The sequence below is a fragment of the Vicugna pacos genome, chromosome 14, assembly GCF_048564905.1.
Source record: "Vicugna pacos chromosome 14, VicPac4, whole genome shotgun sequence".
NCBI lineage: Eukaryota > Metazoa > Chordata > Mammalia > Artiodactyla > Camelidae > Vicugna > Vicugna pacos.
The window spans coordinates 48,304,714-48,324,137 of NC_133000.1; the positions used below are offsets into that span (position 1 = coordinate 48,304,714).

The following is a 19,424-nucleotide window of genomic DNA, read 5'->3' on the forward strand; positions in this document are numbered from 1 at the left end:
AAGAAGCCGTCGCTCGCCCCCTCACGCTCGGGACGGCGTCCCGCGAGGACTGCATCCCGCGCCGCGGCGCGCGCGCGCGCGCTGGGCAGAGGGCGGGCCCGCCGTCCGGGTCCCGGCTTCGCGCGGGGGCGTGGCTCTGCGCATTCTCGGCTCGCCGACCCTCAGCCAGCGCGGGGCTCAGAAGGCGCTGGAAGTGCCGGGAACCGCGGCATGGAGCAGGCGAGGAACGCCGGCCTGGGGGCCGGGGGGCGACGGGGCGCAGACGTGGTCTGGAGGCGCGCACCTTGGCGCTGGGCCCCGGCGCTGCTCTGTCTGGTCGCGGCGGCGGCGGACGGCTCCTCTCAGCGCCATTGGCCGGTGCCCTACAAGTGAGTGCGCGGACACGGCGCGGCGGGGCGCGCGCACGCCCGGCCGGGATTGGCCGGGCAAAGTGCCGGGGAGCTGGGGTTCGTGTCCCGATCGCGAGATCATTTGGGGGCGGCGCCCGGCGGCACTGAGGGCGGAGCGTGGAACCCAGTGGCGAGTTCCGGAGTCTCGGCTACTTGTTGCGCACCGCCCTGGGATCTTTCTTTCTCCAGGGGTCCTTGAGGCAGTTACGAGGTGGTTACTTGGCTCAGGGCTGTTCCGAATGATGGAAGAAGTGGGGAGTAATGTAATTTCATCGCATGACTTTCGGATACAGATAACTGACTCTTTGAATACTTTGGGGAGACCTTTATCTATTATTTATATCATGAGCTGTCATTAGTTATCTTGAGTGTATCACATTTGCTTACTGCATTTCCAGCTTACCCAGCTCACCTGCGTTTGCCTGGAACTTCCGGCTTTTAGCGATAAAGTGCGGCGTCCAGGGAATCCCCTCCCCTCCTCGCCTTCTGGGTTGGTGACCTCATTTGTCCACTGTCTTCAACTTGGAGTTAGGACGCTGTTAATAAGCTGAGGACGGAGACTACACATCTGAAGCATATTTGAGCCTTTGACACGGCCTCATTATCAGAGATGGCTAAGCAGAGGGAAAGAAAACACCGTGTGGACATCAGGCAGGGGAAAGGCCAGCAACTTTTGAAGATGCCCAACTATTTTGGATGACAAAATAGTGAGTTGGGAGGAAGGATAACCTAGTGGTCGGTATCAAGTTCTGGGCTCCACCATCACTAGGTGTGATATCTTGGGAAGGTTACTTATGTGAGTGAAAGGTGTTGTAAGCTAAATCTGAACAAAAAATGCTCTGGCCATTAAGTCGTTAGCTGCTACCACCAACTCAGAATGCAGACAGGCAGCCTGGCCTCCGCAGCCACCCCCAGCAGTGCACTCTCAGGGAACTCAGGATTTGGACTAACAGGATACTGGCCCTAGATAGCTAGGTACATATCAAAGGAATGATTTTAATGAGCCCATACCTTTGTGCCTTGCCATACATAGAAAAGTGCCAAATTCCTTAACTTGAGCTGTTGGCTTTCTTTAACAGTAATCTTTCGATGTTCTGACTACCTGGTCTTTGTTGTAAAACCTCCTGTATATCCTGTCTTCCCCCCTCCCTCTTCAGAGTAGTCCCTCAGAGCGGTCTGAGAGGCTGTCATCCCAGGCTCAAGGGGTTCAAGTCCTCAGAATTGCCCACCAAATATAACATAAGTCTCAACTTCTAGGTCTTGTGTTTTATTTGAGTCCTTGCTCATTGTCTCTGTGCCCACATGTCCTGAGGCAGAGTAGGAACAGTTGTTCCTTCAGGTTTGTTGGGGGGATTAAATCTAGTAAATGCCAGTTCTTATGAAACCTGGATACAGTATTAGTGTATGATGTGTTAACTGCATGCCTTCATCTGATCCCTTTAGCTGAACAGAGTAAAATTTAATTTTATTAAATTCACACTGAAATTATACTTGTGAAATTACCTTTGACTTAAAAATAAATTTTGCTTTGGACGAGTAAAACCTATGTATAATTTAGGTATTTGTTTAAACCAGGTAAGCACCTATAAAACAGGTAAGTATACCCAAGTCTTGTAAACTTTCAGGAGAGTTGTTAATATTTTTGTCTGACATCAAGAGTTTGTTACCTTCTTAAATTAAAATAGGTATTTCTGTTGACGTGTTAGGATTGTAAAACAGTAGACCTGGCTGAAGCTTTAGAGATCTAGGATTCTTAGAGGATCAAGGCAGCTTTTTTCTCTTCCATCTTTCTCTCCCAGTGCCAAATATGAAAGGTGTGTACTGAGCGTCTGCTGAGCTGACTTCACCATACGGCCCTTCCACCCCCGAGTCCTACAGCCATGACCTTCTCAGCCCCTTCTTCCCTTCTTACATGGTTGCTGTGACCTCCTCACTGACCTCTCAGCCATAATTTGGCCTCTCTCCCCACCCTCTTCTAATTCATAAAATAAGGCTTATTTTAGAGCAAATTCAGTTGTATCACATCTGCTACTTCAGATCCTTTAGGCCGCCTCCAGGGCTCAGCCCTCCCCAGTTGTGGGACTCCAGGGGGTGCCCTTCATGTTGTGCAGGCATACCTCATTTTTTTTTTTTTTGCACTTTTCAGATACTGTGTTTTTTACAAACTGAAGATTTGTGACAACCCTGTGTGGTCAGGTGATGGTTAGCATTTTTTTTTTAGCAATGAAGTGTTTTTTAAATAAGGTATGCGTAGTGGTTTTTTTTTTTAAGGCATAATGCTGTTGCACGCTTAGTAGACCACAGTATAATGTAAACATAATTTTTCTATGCACTGGGAAACTAAAAAATTCACGTGATTCACTTTATAGGGATAATCGATTTATTGTGGTGGCCTGGAACCTCAGCCACACCATCTCCCAGGTGTGCCTTATTAGGGCAAAATGACAGTCCCTGCCTAGCTGTCCCCTCACCACTCCTGCCTTGAAGCTGGAATCCAGTCTTATGTACCTACTTGAGACTCTTCCAGGTTGTCATGCTTATCTTAAGAGTATTTAGTGTTTTCCCTCCTTTTCTCTACTAACTTTTCTAAAGTATTTTAAAAGTCTAAATGAAGCCTTCCTCTCTTTCTTTGCCTCCTCACCCCCACCCATCCCACACCAGGTGAAAACAATCTCTCCCTCTTCTGTGCCCTCAGGATTGTGTGTATTTCTTCAGTTTAGCACTTACCACACTGCACTCTGTCACTGTTTAATGTCTTGCATGTCCTACCTGAAGCTCCCTGAGGAGGGGAACAGCATTTTAATTTTTGTTTCCCTCGTTCCTAGTGTCATAGTAGATCCTCAATAAATACTGGTTGAAGGGAATGTTGGATAATTCCTAAAAAAATGTTCTGTTTAATCATGATTATCTTTGAATAATCTTAACATATAGATTGTTTGGGAAGTTAAATATCACTTGAAAAATATTCCTTTATTCAGTAAATGTTTACCTACTAAGTAAGATGCGAAGCTGCAAACATTTTCAGATACGGTCCCTGTGTTCAGAATTCTCACAGTGGGAGTAGGGAAATAGGGAAACATGCATTTATCAGTGCTTTTCATGTATCATTTGCTACTAAAGACATCATTGGAGTTTGTTCACAGGATAAGAATTGAAATGTATAATTACACACTATGGGCTGAGCTTTGGATGTTTTCTCTAAAAATGTTATTGACAGTGAAATTAAAATCTGGATTCTAAAATGTGCAAGAACCAAATTCCTATCAGAATTTTTTTTTTGCTTGAACTATACTCAGTTACAATGTGTCAATTTCTGGTGTGCAATATAATGTTTCAGTCATACATATGCATACATATACTCATTTTCATATTGTTTTTCATTATAGGTTATTACAAGATACTGAATATAGTTCCCTGTGCTATACAGAAGAAATTTATTTTTTATCTGTTTTGTATATGGTAGTTAATATTTGCAAATCTCAAACTCCCAAGTTATCCTTTCCCATCCCCTTTCCCCTCAGTAACCACAAGATTGTTTACTATGTCTGAGAGTCTATTTCTGTTTTGTAGATGAGTTCATTAGCATCATTTTTCTTTTTTTTTAGATTCCACATACGAGTGCTATCATATGGTATTTTTCTTTCTCTTTCTGGCATACTTCACCATACAGCCCTTCCACCCCCAGATCCATCCATGTTGCTGCAAATGGCATTATTTTATTGTTTATGGCAGAGTAGTACTGGATTGTATAAATATACCACAGATTATTTATCCAGTGCTTTGTCAATGGACATTTAGGTTGTTTCCCTGTCTTGGCTGTTAGTGCTGTTATGAACATTGGGGTGCATGTATCTTTTCAAAATAGTGTTCCTTCTGATACATGCCCAGGAGTGGGATTGATGGATCATATGGTAAGTCTATTTTTGCTGTTCTGAAGAATCTCCATACTGTTTTCCATAATGGCTGCACCAAACTGCATTCCCACCACAAATGTAGGAGGGTTCCCTTTTTCCCCACATCCTCTCCAGCGTTTAAGATTAATTGACCATAGGTCTGTGGGTTTATTTTGCAGCTCTCTGTTCTGCTCCATTGATCCGTATGTCTGTTTTCGTGCCAGTACCACCCTGTTTTGATTATTATAGCTCTGTGGTGGTGTCTGAAGTCTGGGAGAGTTATTCCTCCAGCTTCATTCTTTTTCTTCAGTATTCTTTGGCAATTCTGGGTCTTTTGTGATTCCATATAAATTTTAGGATTATTTGTTCTAGTTCTGTGAAAAATGTCCCAGGTAATTTGATAGAGATCATACTAAATTGTAGATTGCTTTGGGTAGAATGGCCATTTTCACAATATTTACTCTTCCAATTCAAGAGCATGGGATATCTTGCCATTTCTTTAAGTCATCTTTAATTTCCTTAATCATTGTTTTGTAGTTCTCTGCATATAAGTTGTTCACCTCCTTGATCAGATGTATTCCTAAGTATTTTATTTTTTTGGATGCGAGTTTAAAAGGGATTGTTTCTTTGCTTTCTTTTTCTGATATTTCATTGTCAGAGTAAAGAAATGTAGCTGATGTCTGTATGTTAATCTTGTATCCGGCTACCTTGCTGAATTCTTTTATCAGCTCTAGTAGTTTTTGTGTGGAGTTTTTAGGGTTTTCTATATATAGCGTCATGTCATCTACATGTAGTGACAGTTTTACCTCTTCTCTTCCAGTTTGGATCCCTTTTATTTCTTTTTCTTTCCTGATTGCTGTGGCTAGGACTTCCAAGACTATGTTGAATAGAAGTGGTGAGAATGGACATCTTTGTCTTGTTCCAGATTTTAGTGGGAAAGCTTTCACCTTTTCATTATTTCACTACACTGACTGTGGGTTTGTCTTAAATAGCTTTTATTATGTTGAAATATTTTCCCTCTGTACCCACTTTGGTAAGAGTTTTATCATAAATGGGTGTTGATTTTTATCAGATGCTTTTCCTGTGTCTGTTGAGGTGGTCATGTGATTTTTGTCCCTTTGTTGATATGGTGTATCACATTGATGATTTGCTTATGTTGAATCATCGTTGTGTCCCTGGGATGAATCCAACTTGATCATGGTATATGATCTTTTTTATGTGTTGTTGGATTCTGTTTGCTAATATTTTGTTTAAGATTTTTGCATCTATGTTCATCAACAGTATTGACCTGTAATTTTCTTTTTTGATAGTGTCATTGTCTGATTTTGGTTTCAGGGTAATGGTAGCGTCACAGAATGAGTTTGGAAGTACTCCTTCCTCTTCAGTCTTTCGGAAGAGTTTGAGAAGGGTCGTTATGAGTTTTTCTTTGTATGTTTGGTAGAACTCCCCAGTGAAGCCATCTTGTCCTGGACTTTTGTTTGCAGGGAGGTTTTTTTTTTTATTGCTGAATCCATTTCACTTCTAATGATTGGTCTGTTCAAGTGATCTACTTCCTGATTCAGTCTTCGTGGACTGTATGTTTCTAGGAACTTGTCCATTTCTTATAGGTTGTCCAATCTGTTGCCTTACAGTTGTTCATAGTATTGTCTTAAGGTTTTTTGTATTTCTGTGGTGTTGGTTGTAATTTCTCCATTTTTTGCATTCGCCAGCCCCTTTTCCTCGTAAGATACTCAGGCTTGCTGTAAATGCTAAACCTGCCCCCTCCATGTGCTGGAACTTGCTCGTTTGTCTTAGTGGCACTGGTCCACAAAGTTACCAGTGGCACAATCCCAGGGTCTCTGCCTGGGTCTGTAAACAAGTCTCAGTCCAGCCTGTGATGTTGTGGGGCCCCACATCCACCCAGGAGCTATGCACCAGCGATTGTGGTGGCTATGACTGAGCGAACCCCACCTCTCTTCTCACAAGACCGAGCCCACCAACAGTGGTGCTGAGGAGGCCCTCGAGCGAGTGGAGATAGCAGCTATGGAGCAGCTGCATTGAGCCCCTCCCCACCATGCGCACCAGCAGTGTTGCTTTTTATGGGGGTCCCATGCTGTTCTGTTCTGCACACACTCCCAGCCACAGCCCGCGCCACACTCCAGCCCCTCTACACAGTAGGCCCCAACCCTCTCCTGGGGCTTGTCACCCAGCCCCAGCAGCCAGTCCTGGCCTGCTCCCTACCGGCTCGCATCTAGGGCTAGGGATCGCGTCTAGGGCTAGGGATCGCAGGGGCCCTTTGTGCCGGTTTCTCTCAGTTCTCTCTGCCAAGCAGCTGCTGTTTTCTCCTCCGAGCTCCGAGCTTTGGAAGCCCCCTGTCTGTCCCTGCTGACCTCCCCACTGGAGGGGGGGGGGCGTCCCAGTACAGAGGCGCTTTTCCTTGTTGGGTGCTCCCTCCCTGCAGGACAGGACCTGCACCCACTTCCTTTTACTTTTTTTTTCTCCCCTACCGGTTTTTGTAAGGAATCTACTTGTATATTGGAGTGAGAGGTATTCTGCAAAGGTTCAGTAGGTGTTCTTTGCGAATGGATGAGTCTGTGGATGTAATTTTCGGTGTAAACCTGGGAGGGGGTGAGCTATGCCTCCTTCTACTCCGCCTTCTCAGCACTCCCTCCAAAGTCCTATTAGAATCTAAGTCAATGATTTCTTTTTCTTTATTAGACGCTTTTCCTTCCGTCCCGAACCAGATCCTTACTGTCAAGCTAAATATACTTTCTGTCCCACTGGCTCCGCTATCCCTGTGATGAAGGATGATGATGTCATTGAAGTCTTTCGGTTACAGGCCCCAGTGTGGGAATTTAAATACGGAGACCTCCTGGGACACATGGTAAGGCTGCATCTTGCTCTTATAACTGGTTAATTAAATGATTTGGTTATTAAGTGGATTTGATGGAATGATCACTATTTTAAGGGCTGATTTTAGACCATATTTTGTTGGTGCTCCTCTTAGCATATTCAAAGTGAGTAGTCAAAGAAAATCATCAGAATTTATGATCATGACCATGATAACAGCAGTTGCTTTAATCCCTTTTAATATTCTAAATCCAAACCCAACTCCTGTACCCAGGCCCTGGAAAGAAAGAAAGGAGGAGGCCCCAAGGAAGGAGTATGGCAGGCAGAAATCACTTCTTCGTGCCCAGTCCCTGTTGAACATACTTTTCCTAGGTGAGCTCACCATTTGAGCCTCTCATCACCTGTGACGTACACAGACTTCCTTCTTGAGTCTGTGATGGGGAGGCTTCTCGTCCTCATTCTAAGCTGTGTCTGAGCTGAGCTGCAGTGGCCAATACCAGAGTGGATAAGAGCTGGGAGTTTGAGGAGGCACAGAGGAGACATGATAACATAGTGGAAGAGGAACAGCTGTTCTATTCAGTTTGCATTGTGGGGTCACACTTTCCCCCATCTGGTTCCTGAACCAGTGGTCATTTCACAAGTGCTTTTATACTTGTATGGTCTTTACACAGAAAATCATGCATGATGCCGTTGGGTTCAGGAGCACTTCAACTGGCAAGAACTACACAATGGAATGGTATGAGCTTTTCCAACTCGGAAACTGCACATTTCCCCATCTCCGACCTGAAATGAACGCCCCTTTCTGGTGTAATCAAGGAGCTGCCTGCTTTTTTGAAGGAATTGATGATATTCACTGGAAGGAAAATGGGACGTTAGTTCTGGTAGCAACCGTATCAGGTGAGTTTCAAAGATACGGCAGTATCTGGTGATTGCATCGATACCCAAATGGTAGACATTAGTTTCATTGAGGCATTTCAGTAATGCTCTACTTTTAGAGGTCAACTTACAAAATGTACTTCTGAAGTTCACTAACCTTTGACCCACATTATTACTCATTCAGAACTTCACCTTATCTATAACTTCTTCATTCTCATGGTAAAAAATAAATGAAATGATAAAAAACGGTTTTATTTATTTCTGAGTAAAACAATAGAGGGAAATCCATAAAATGCTTGAATTGATTAAGGGGCCTGTTAATTGTATCTGTAAAAAGGCTTTTAGTGATGGCGAATCAAAATGTTTTTATGTCAAGAAATAATAATAGCTACCACTCATTTGAACTGACTCTGGGCCTGGCAGTGTTCTGGGTGCTTTTACATAAATCACATCATTTATCATCACAACAAACCTCCCCCCAGCACCAAATTACTATGTTTTTCCCCATTTTGGGGAACTCAAGGCACAGTGAGGTAAGAGGCACACAGCTAAGTGGGACTCCAACTCTTGCAGCCAAGCCTTATTGACCATTTTCTTAACCACTTCACTGCATTGCGTCCCAAAACATACATGATCTTATGCATTTGAGGCCCTTCAACCATAAGACTTGAGGAAATTATCATGCTTTGCACTTGTATAGCTCTTTACAATACATTTCAGAATACGTCAGCTCACAGTTCAGTGGGGTAGGATAAGGTACCCTTCTTCCTTTAACAAATAAGGACTTGAGGCTTTCCAGACGGTGTGACTTTCCTGTCTCTTAAGGTCACAGCTAAATGTAGAGCCAGGAATAGAATTGGTGTCTTCATTTTAATTTTTTTCCTTTTTCTTTTTTTTTTAATTGAAGTATAGTTGACATACAATATTATATTAGTTTTAGATGTACAACATTCAGCATTTATATACATAACAAATTGATCACCATGATAAGTTTAGTAACCATCTGTCACCTTACAAGGTTATTACAATATTATTGACTATATTCCCTGTGCTTTGCATTACATCCTCACAACTTAATTACTTTATAACTGGAAGTTTATAACTCTTAATCCCCTTCACCTATTTTGCCCACCCCCACTTCCCTCTTAACCACCAGTTTGTTCTCTGTGCCTATGGGTCTGTTTTCTGTTTTGTTGGTTCATTTGCTTTATTTTTTAGATTCCACATATAATGAAATCATACAGTAATTTGCCTTTCTTTGTCTTGCTTTCTTCACTAAGCATAATACCCTCTAGGTTCATGTTGTTGCAGATGGCAAGATTTCATTTTTTTTAAATGAGTAATTGTCCATCATATGCGTATATGTGTCGGGATGTGTGTGTGCATATATATACACCACATCTTTATCCATTCATCTATCAGTGGACACTTAGGTTGCTTCCATATCTTGACTATTATAAATAATGGTGCTACGAACATTGTGGTGAATATATGTTTTCAAATTAGTATATTTATTTTCTTTGGGTAAATATCCAGAAGTGGAATTGCTGGATCATATGGTTGTTCTGTTCTTAATTTCTTTGAGGAACCTTCATATGGTTTTCCATAGTGGCTGTACCAATTTACATTCCCACCAACAGTGCACAAGGGTTCCCTTTTCTCCACGCCCTGGCCAACACTTGTGATTTGTTGTCTTTTTGGTAATAGCCATTCTGACAGGTGTAAGATAATACCTCATTGTGGTTTTGATTTGCAGAATTGGTGTCTTTGAAATGTAATCTGGAAATCTTTTAACCATATACATCATGCTGTTTTCTGATCTTGTTTTCTAATTTATGTGCCCCAAACCATCCCAGCAATATAAAAGCCTGTCTTTTTTTTTAATAATGCTCAGTATAATAGCTATCCTTTTATTTGAGGCCAGTTCACATCTCTCCTTTCTCCATTTCCACCTACCTCATTAGCTGCACATTCTTCCTTCTAACATCAAAGTATGATCATACGAACAAGTGATCCCTTTTTTTGTAAAAGAGTTTGTGATACGCCAGTACTTAAATCTTTTACGTCATCCATGTGCCTTGTGATTAATCCTGCTCATTGACCTCTTTTCATGTTACAAAATAGTGTTTTGGAGTATTCTTACCTCTTCATTACAGCAGTGGCTTTTCAAAGCTGAAGAACTCTTAAGAACAGTATCCCCCATTCTAAGACAACAGGATATATATTATTCCACAATTTTAATACCATAAGACTGATAAAGGCAGCCACTCCATTCTGTAGGACTTGTTTTTATGGACTCAAGTTGCAGTAACCTAAGAAAGGTTCACACACAGTGACAAAGTGAAACGTTGGGGCCAAGCTCTTTTGGGGCCAGATGTGGTTGTAACCATGCAGGGTTCAGTGTTTTGTTAACATTTGGAGAGATTTCTTGTCTGGTACCAGGTGGTAGGAGAGAGTGTTAGCCATCCTCCAGTCTGTATAATCCATGAACGTGGCCAAAACCAAAACCATGGAAAAATCTGTGTGGTGGGCAGGAAGGTTGTAAGCAGAATGCCAACAGCTGCAGTACAGGGAGAAAAAGGAGGTTCCAAGTATTCAGGGTGGATGGGGGTACAGTGCTTCCTTGTCAAGTTCCCGAGGCAGCTGTTCGTACTGTACACACACCATGCTCTGTGACAGAGAAGCTTTGCGCTGCCCCCTCCTCAGTTCTTAGACTGTGCCCCATTCACTCTTTCCTCTTCCACAATTTCTCCCTTGCTTTCTTTTCTCTTTTGCCTCTGAATCCAAAATGTGTTGAGTTGGGTAGAGAAGGAGGGCTTCTGCATGTGTATAATTTTGCTTTTGACTGTAACTTAAGTGACTATAGAATTAGTATGTCAGACTTACCTTTATACACCTATTGTATATAATGTTTACAGTTTAGAAATACCTTGTGTCTTGAAAAATGGAACAAAAATTGGCTGAGCTTGGATTCTTATTGTGAGATGCAGGTTTGAAAACTCAGAAACTATTGTTTATTCATGGAGTCATAACCTAAATCTGGTTAGAACATTTTACTTAAAACTGGCATGATTAGCTTCAATGTTCACGTAGTGATTTTTTTTCTTTTAACTAGGAAACGTGTTTAACAAAATGGCAAAGTGGGTAAAACAAGACAATGAAACAGGGATTTATTATGAGACATGGACTGTCCAAGCCAGCCCAGAAAAAGGCGCAGAGACATGGTTTGAATCCTACGACTGTTCCAAATTTGTGTTAAGGACATATAAGAAGTTGGCTGAACTTGGAGCAGAGTTCAAGAAGATAGAAACCAACTATACAAGAATATTTCTTTACAGTGGAGAGCCTGCTTATTTGGGAAATGAAACATCTATTTTTGGGCCAGCGGGAGACAAGACTCTTGCCTTAGCCATAAAAAGATTTTATTATCCCTTCAAACCACATTTGACAACTAAAGAATTTCTGTTGAGTTTCTTGCAAATGTTTGATACAGTGGTTATACACAGACAGTTCTATTTGTTTTATAATTTTGAATATTGGTTTTTACCCATGAAATTCCCTTTTATTAAAATAACATATGAAGAAATCCCTTTACCAAACAGAAACAAGACACTCTCTGGTTTATAAAATCTTAATTCTATTTTTTTTTCTACTAGCTCATCAGTTTTTCAGGGAGTAGTTCTACATATGTGGATTTCTTAGACCTTCCTTTCTTGAGGAAGAAATGTAAAATGCACAATGGCACAGTGCTGCATAATAATATCTCAGGAATTTTTTTGGAAAGAAGCTAAAAACTTGCTGCGTTGGCCAAAGTGAGCCCGTTAGGTGATCTTGATCTTGACTTCAATCTCCAAGCCTTTGTTAATATGGAGAATTACAATTCATATGAGATACATAGGGTCTTTTGACTCAGAAATTTAAAAATGTGGATATGATGTGCCAAAACTTTAGAAATACCCTCAGTGACATTCTCATGGTGGGAGCTACTCTTTTCTGGTATAGTAGTTACGCTTTTTCACTTAGGTATGTTTTAGTAATTTTTATTGATTTTATAGCCTTTGTAACTTTTGGAACCAGGTCTGGTAGTTTGATTTTCTTCCACTCAGTTAACCTTAAAAAGTAATTTAGACACAGTAGCTGAAGTGGTTGTGCTTTCAGATGTGATAAAAACAGTGATAAAGAGCACAGGTTTCCGGCTGGCATTTTAGACCTGGTTGGTAACTGGCATGTTGTGATTTAAGCAGTTTAACATCTCTGAACCTTAGTTCCTTTATCTCTAAAGTGATTAATATGTCAGGATTGTTGTAAGGATTGAAGCCGTGTATAATTCGGCCTAGTAAGGTCACAGTAAATGGCAGCTGTAACAATTAATCAAAGAACAGATTGCCATCCTTGATCTTGCCTAATGTGGTTTACGTGCCAGCCTTTCCTGGCTTTGTAATAATCACCTAGACTTTTGAGTTGGCCACTTAAGTGCTTCTGCAGTTCTTCAAACACACAGGACTCGGAAGTATCCACTGCAGACACAGCTGGGTGAACAGGCACCTCTCACCCCTTCACTGCTTCTCGCAGGCCTCCCGCCGCCCACTAAGGCTGCCAGCGGTGAAACAGGGTCACTTCCCAGAGGGAGGGCAGGTTTTTGTCAAGATCTCCAAGTAGCTGCGCTTCCAATAGGGCCAATCAATCAAGGTTTCAGGGTCCTTTAAGTTTTGATGATCAACTGAACACGTTGTTTCTATTCATGGAAAAAACATACAGGTCTGTAAAATGATGGAGCAATCAGAGAAAACAGTCTGTATTTAATATGTAAATATACTGACTGTTATTCAGTGGGCTTCCTGTGAGGTTGGTACAGTGAGTTCTCATGAAAGGCCTAAGCATAGATACTCACCTGATTCAGATGAGTAAACTGAGGGTTAGAAAGGTCACAGAACCTTTTTACAGCTCCCTAGCTAGTGCTAATGCAGCCATATTTTGGACCAGATTCTGCTCACTGACAACAAAGCAGTTTTTTCTAATGCTACTCAAAGTGCGGTCCTTAGACCAGCGCCTGAGCCACATTTTACTAACACCACATTAGGGGTCTGAGGATACAAGTGCCGATATGGATGGGAAAGCATCTTGAAGCTTTTAAAGCAGCTTACTGGAGCAATTTTGTTTCTGTTGAATCTAACAAAAAAAAATTGAGGCTTGTATTTTGTATGTCTTTGTTTTTATTTCATTTAGGAATTCATTTTTATTGTCTTTTTGAAAACGATACGCACTAAAATGCTGAAAATAACACAGCCCTTTACCACAGATAGCTTGAGAAAGCACTACACCCTTACGCCTGCTGCACAGAGACTGTCTTGACTCTCAGATGTAGGGACAACTTGCTTCCACTGCCTACCCACTGGCCTACCTACTCATGTGAATAGTGGCTGAACATACCTGATTATGTTTGCTTCTTTTTTTTTTTTAATTAAAATATAGTCAGTTATGATGTGTCAATTTCTGGTGCACAGCATGTTTCAGTCATACATATACATACATATATTCATTTTCATATTCTTTTCCATTATAGGTTACTACAAGATATTGAATATAGTTCCCTGTGCTATACAGAAGAAATTTGTTTTTTCTGTGTTATATATGGGAGTTAATATCTGCAAATCTTGAACTCCCAATTTATCCCTTCCCACTGCTTGGCCCCTGGTAACCATAACTTTGTTTACTATGTCTGAGTCTACTTCTGTTTTATAGATAAGTTCATCAGTGTCTTTTTTTGTTGTTTCTTAGATTCCATGTATGAGTGATATATGAGTGATGAGTATTTTCCTTTCTCTTTTTGGCTTACTTCACTTGGAATGACCATCTCCAGATCCATCCATGTTGCTGTAAATGACATTTTATTCTTGTTTATGGCTCAGTAGTAATTCCATTGTATAAATATACCACAGTTTTATCCAGTCCTGTCAGTGGACATTTCGGTTGTTTCCCTGTCTTGGCTGTTGTAAGTAGTGCTGCTATGAGCATGGGGGTGCATATATCTTTTCAAATTAAAGTTCCCTCTAGATGTATGCCCAGGAGTGGGATTGATGGATCATATGATAAGTCTACTCTTAGTTTTTTGAGGATTCTCCAGACTGTTTTCCATAATGGCTGCACCAAACTGCATTCCCACCAACAGTGTAGGAGGGTTCCCTTTCCTCTACATCCTCTCCAGCATTTGTCGTTTGTGGACTTTTGAATGATGGCCATTCTGACTGGTGTGAGGTGATACCTCATTGTAGTTTTGATTTGCATTTCTCTGATAGTGATATTGAGCATTTTTTTCATATGCCTGTTGGCCATTTGTATGTCTTCACTGGAGGATTGCTTGTTTAGGTCTTCTGCCCATTTTGGGGTTGGGTTTTTTGTTTGTTTGTTTGTTTTATTAAGTTGTGTGAGCTGTCTGGAAATTAAGCCCTTGTCAGTCTCATCTTTTGCAATTATTTTCTCTCATTGCATAGGTTGTCTTTTATTTTGCTTATAGTTTCCTTTGCTGTGCAAGAGCTTATAAGTTTAATTAGGTCCTATTTGTTTATTTTTGCTTTTATTTCTATTGCCTGGATAGACTGTCCTAGGAGAACATTGCCAAGATTTATGTCAGAAAATGTTTTGCCTGTTTTCTAGAAGATTTATAGTGTCTTGTCATTTTTGTTTTGTTTTTTTTGGTTGGTAGGGTGTTAATTAGGTTTACTCATTTATTTATTTTTTAGAGAATGTAGTGGGGATTGAACCCAGGACCTTGTGTATGCTAAGCATACACACTTCCACTTGAACTATATCCTCTATACCCTCCCCCTATAATGTCTTATGTTTAAGTCTTTAAGCCATTTTGAGTTTATTTCTGTGTATGGTGTGAGGGAGTGTTCTAACTTCACTGATTTATATTCAGCTGTCCAGTTTTCCCAACACCATTTGCTGAAGAGACTGTCTTTACTCCATTATATATATTCTTGCCTCCTTTGTTGAAGATTAATTGACCAAAAGTCTGCATTTATTTCTGGGCTCTCTGTTCTGTTCCATCAATTCCATTGATATGTTTTTTTGTGGATATGTCCTAAATATATCAACCAAGTCCAACTGCTCTGTTGTGTCATTTCGTATCTCCATTGTCTTACTGACTTTCTGTCTGGAAGATCTGTCTAATGATGTTAGTGGGTTGTTCAAGTCTCCCAGTATTTCCCATCAGTTTCTCCATTTATGTCTGTTGGTTTTTGTTTTATGTATTTAGGTGCTCCCATAATGGGTGCATATATATTTACAAGTGTAATATCCTCTTGTACTGCTCCTTTAATCATTATATAGTGTCTTTCTTCTATTTTACAGCCTTTCTATTAAAGTCTGTTTTGTCTGATACGAGTATTGCTACTTCACTTTCCTATCATTTCCATTTGCATGAAATATCTTTTTCCATCCTCTCACTTTCAATCTATGTGTGTCTTTCACCCTAAAGTGGGTCCTTGTAGGCAGCAGATGGTAGGCCCTTGTTTTATTATTCAGTCTACCAGTCTGTATCTTTTGATGAAAGCATTTTGTCCATTGACATTTATGGTAATTATTGATAAATATGTGTTTATTGCCATTTTAAACTTTATTTTCCAGTTGATTTGATGTTTCTTCTTTGTTTCTTTTTATTCCTTTTGCTTTTCTTTTAGTGGTTTGATCATTTTCTTTTGTATTGGCTTGGTTTCTTTTTGGTTTTTATGACTCTATTGTATGTTTTTGATTTGTAGTTACCCTGTTTTTCAAGTATGTTATATACAAACTACTATATCTGTTTGCTTTAGACTGGTAGTTATATAGGCTCAGACACATCCTAAGAAGAATGAAGGGGAAAAAGAGGGAAAAAAAAGTATATCTTCCTGCTCCTCTCTCCCACCTTTTATGATTTTAATGTCTTTTTTTTTTAATACCTTCATGTTTATTCTCTTGCAACTCACTGTAGTTATTGCATTTCCAGTTATGGTTTTGTCATTTCTATAATTTCCTGGTTTTCTATTTAGGGAAGACCTTTCAATTTCTTTTAGAATAGGTTTGGTATTGCTGAATTCTTTTTTTTTTTTTCCCTTATCTGTGACATTCTTTCTCTCTCCTTCTAGTGTAAAGAATAGTCTTGCTGGATAGTATGTTAGGTTGCAGCTTTTTCTCATTCAGGACTGAATATATGTTGCCACTCCCTTCTGGCCAGGAGTGTTTTTGTAGAGAAATCAGCTGAAAGCCTTATGGATGTTCCATTGTAACTAATTCTTTGTTTTTCTCTTGCTGCTTTTAGAATAATTTCTTTAACTTTGGCCCTCTTAATTATGTCTTGGTATAGGTCTGTTTGGTTTCTTCTTGTGGACCCTCTGTGCTTCCTGTACTTGGGTATCTGATTCCTTCTTTAGGTTTGGGAAGTTTCCAGTCATGATTTCTTCAAATACCTTTTCAGTCTCCTTTTTTCTTTCTTGTCCTTCTGAAACCCCTATTATGCATAGATTGGCGCACTTTATATTATCCCATAGGTCCCTTTATTGCTTTCATTGGTTTTTACTTGCTTTTCTGTCTGCTTTTCTGATTGGGTGACTTCTGTTTTTCTGTCTTCTAAGTCACTTACTTGTTCCTCTGCAATATCTAGTCTGCTCTTGACTGCCTGTAGCTCAGCTCTTACCCCAGCAGTTGACTTTTCTGATTTTAATTGGCTCCTCTTCATATTTTCTAATTCCTTTTTATAGTATTCTGTATTTCTCTTAATAGTCTCTTTTTCCATCAGTGCTTTTATCACCTCGTTTTTGAACTCATGATCTAGTAGACTGTTGAGATCTATTTCATTGTTCTTTTAGGGGACTTCTCTTGTTCTTTTAATTGGGAGTGGTTCCTCTGCTTCATTTTACTTATTTTTTCTGACTCTATGGATTTAGGAGTATAAGTTAGCTACTGTGGTCTTAAAGGTTTTTGTTTTTTTGATTTGAGGTGGCAGCGTTCCTTTATAAACTCTGCTTATCTAGTAATTTTTTCATGAGGGCTGTTTGTACTGTGGATGGTTGCCGTGTCTTTCGTCTGTGTGTGTTGGCTATTTTCCCTTTGATTGGGGATGTGATTGGTGTTGTGAGTGACCAGAGTCTGCCCTGGTTGTTGTTGAGCAGAGCTTCCTTTTATGTTCTGTGGTTGTCACAGCCCTGGCAGGGACTGGGGTGCTCCTATTTTGGGAGGCTTCCAGACCTGTTTCTGAGCTGCAGTATGTCATATGCCAGGTTGGAGTGCTTCAGCTGGAAGAAGAGTTACTGAGTATTCCTTGCATGAGCCGCCCACCAGGAAGTACCTTCTGGTGGTGTCTGTCACTTGTTATGCGGGCTTACAAGGTACTCTTTGTTGATGCTGCCCTTGTCCCTGCCTCAGCTGTCGGAATGTGAGCCACCCCCTCTGTCAGCCAGTGAGTGGTCAGTCACACAACTGGATCTGTAGTGTGCCACAGGGTTAGGGCAGGACCACACCCTGTGTCCACGTAAGATACCCGGCCTGCTGTTAATGCCAAGCCTGACTCTGCTGTGTGCTAGCATTCTGTTCATTGCTTGTTCATCTTTGAGGCTCAGGTCCACAAAGCACCAGAGGAGCAAACCCACCCCCTCTGCTTGGGACGGTAATTAAACCTTAGTGAAGTACTGGGCCCCTGGGTATGGATTCAGCTTTCAGCCCCTCCCTCTGGGAGCCTAGAACCAGGATTGTGATGGCTATGACCGAGCCCCACCTCTCTTCTCTAGAGGAGGTGCCTTCCGACAATGCTGCTTTCAACAATGCTGCAGGGCATTGTGCTCTGGGCTAGTGAAGACAGCAGCTATGGCCTGGCTGGTTGTGCCCCTCCCTGACATGCACCAGTAGTTGCTTTTGGGAGAGGAGGGTGCAAGGTCCAAGGTGTTCTCTTCTGCACAGGCTCCCAGACATAGCCCACCCCACACTCCTGCCCTGAGGCTGCCTCCGGGCAGTCAGCCCCAGCTCTCTCCCCAGGCTCATCACCCAGCTCCACCAGCCCATCACGGCCCACCCCTGCCGGCTTGTATTTAGGGTTGGAGAGCGCAGGGACCCCCATGCTGGTTTTTCTCAGTTCTTTCTGCCAAGCAGCTGCTGCTTTCTCCTCTGAGCCTCGGAACCTCCCTTGGTGTTCCAGCTGACCAGCGTAAGGGCACGTTTCCTCTTCTGCCACTCCCTCCCTCCCTCCCGCACCGATTTCTTTTTTAATACCGGTTTTTGTGAGAATCTTCTTGTGTTTCATAGTAAGAGATACTCTGTCAAAGTTCAGCAGGTGTTCTGTGCGAATTGATGGATTTGTAGATGGAATGTTCGATGTACTTGTGGGAGGGGGTTAGCTATGTGTCCTTTAATTCTGCTGTCTGGCACTGCTGTCTACGTTTGCCTCTTTCAGACTGCTAGTTGTCTTCAGAATAGATCACGGGAAGACTTGGGATCTTTCATTATCACCATCTAGTGGCTAAAATTGGGCAGTGCCAACTTCTATAAGGTTCTTTTGAAAATTGTTCTGGAAAGACAGTATTTTGGATTTCCAGAAGTACATTGGGGTAATGAGCAAAAACTCCTGTGCCAAGTTTTGTGCTAACTGCAAATCACAGACTAGAGTCAGTATCTTGTAGTAAGTAGCCTATAATGAAAAAGAATATGAAAAGGAATATATGATGTACATGTATGACTTGTACATCAGAAATTGATACATTTTAAACTGACTATACTTCAATTAAAAAAAACTAAATCACAGAATTCAGTTCCACAGCAAAGACAAATGAGAACACCTGTACATGGAACCTGCATACTATAGCAAGAGTCTAGTAGTGACATTAAAAAGCATAATTTTTCACTATTCCTAAGAATATTAATAAATGAAGAAATTCTATGAAAGTTAACATATAAACTCAAGTGACTGTAACACAGAGTGTATAGCATTCACTTAAGTAACTACTACTTAATTTATCAAACCTGTCAACTGTACTTACAAGATGAAGTAGGGATTTGGAATAGAGATGATTCAAGAACAAGTTTTTTAAAATGGTAGTTGGGAAACCAAAACATGGCCAGGCAGGAATCTGCCAATTAAATTTTGCTGCCCTTTAACAACTGTGTAACTTAATTGTGATTTCTATTTTTGTTCATTTAACTTGTAAATGTATGTAATTTCCTCTAAGAGAAATCATTTTGTTGATGTTTGAATTATACTAAAGCTTTAGAATAAATATATCCTCACCCATTAATTCTGGTGCCCCGTACTAGTAAGTGTACCCACAAAGTGTCATCATTTGCAGGTACAGGAAATTAACTATTAAACTTTAAATATCTGGAACCCTCAATCAATACTGGCTCCTTATTAGAAATCAGAAAAAAATTTTGATCTTAGTTTCATCCAGTTTTATAATTGCTCTGGCAGTAC

The 19,424-nt window shown here is 41.0% G+C and overlaps 1 protein-coding gene across 1 annotated transcript; it reads left to right on the plus strand.

The window, feature by feature from the left end:
- The first annotated feature begins 73 nt into the window (after positions 1-73).
- Positions 74-13,182, plus strand: CLN5 (CLN5 intracellular trafficking protein). The gene is made up of 4 exons (XM_072976368.1): positions 74-368; positions 6,980-7,145; positions 7,783-8,008; positions 11,103-13,182. Exons 1-4 carry the CDS (start codon positions 211-213, stop codon positions 11,612-11,614), a joined length of 1,062 nt encoding a protein of 353 aa, XP_072832469.1. The 5' UTR covers positions 74-210; the 3' UTR covers positions 11,615-13,182.
- The last annotated feature ends 6,242 nt before the right edge of the window (positions 13,183-19,424 follow it).

What these genes read in the sequence shown, in the direction of transcription:
- CLN5 (XM_072976368.1), top strand. Translation starts at nt 211, where the DNA reads ATGGAGCAGGCGAGGAACGCCGGCCTGGGGGCCGGGGGGCGACGGGGC. An exon ending in CATTGGCCGGTGCCCTACAA is followed by an intron (nt 369 to 6,979) that starts GTGAGTGCGCGG and finishes TTTCTTTATTAG; the next exon opens with ACGCTTTTCCTTCCGTCCCG. An exon ending in GAGACCTCCTGGGACACATG is followed by an intron (nt 7,146 to 7,782) that starts GTAAGGCTGCAT and finishes GTCTTTACACAG; the next exon opens with AAAATCATGCATGATGCCGT.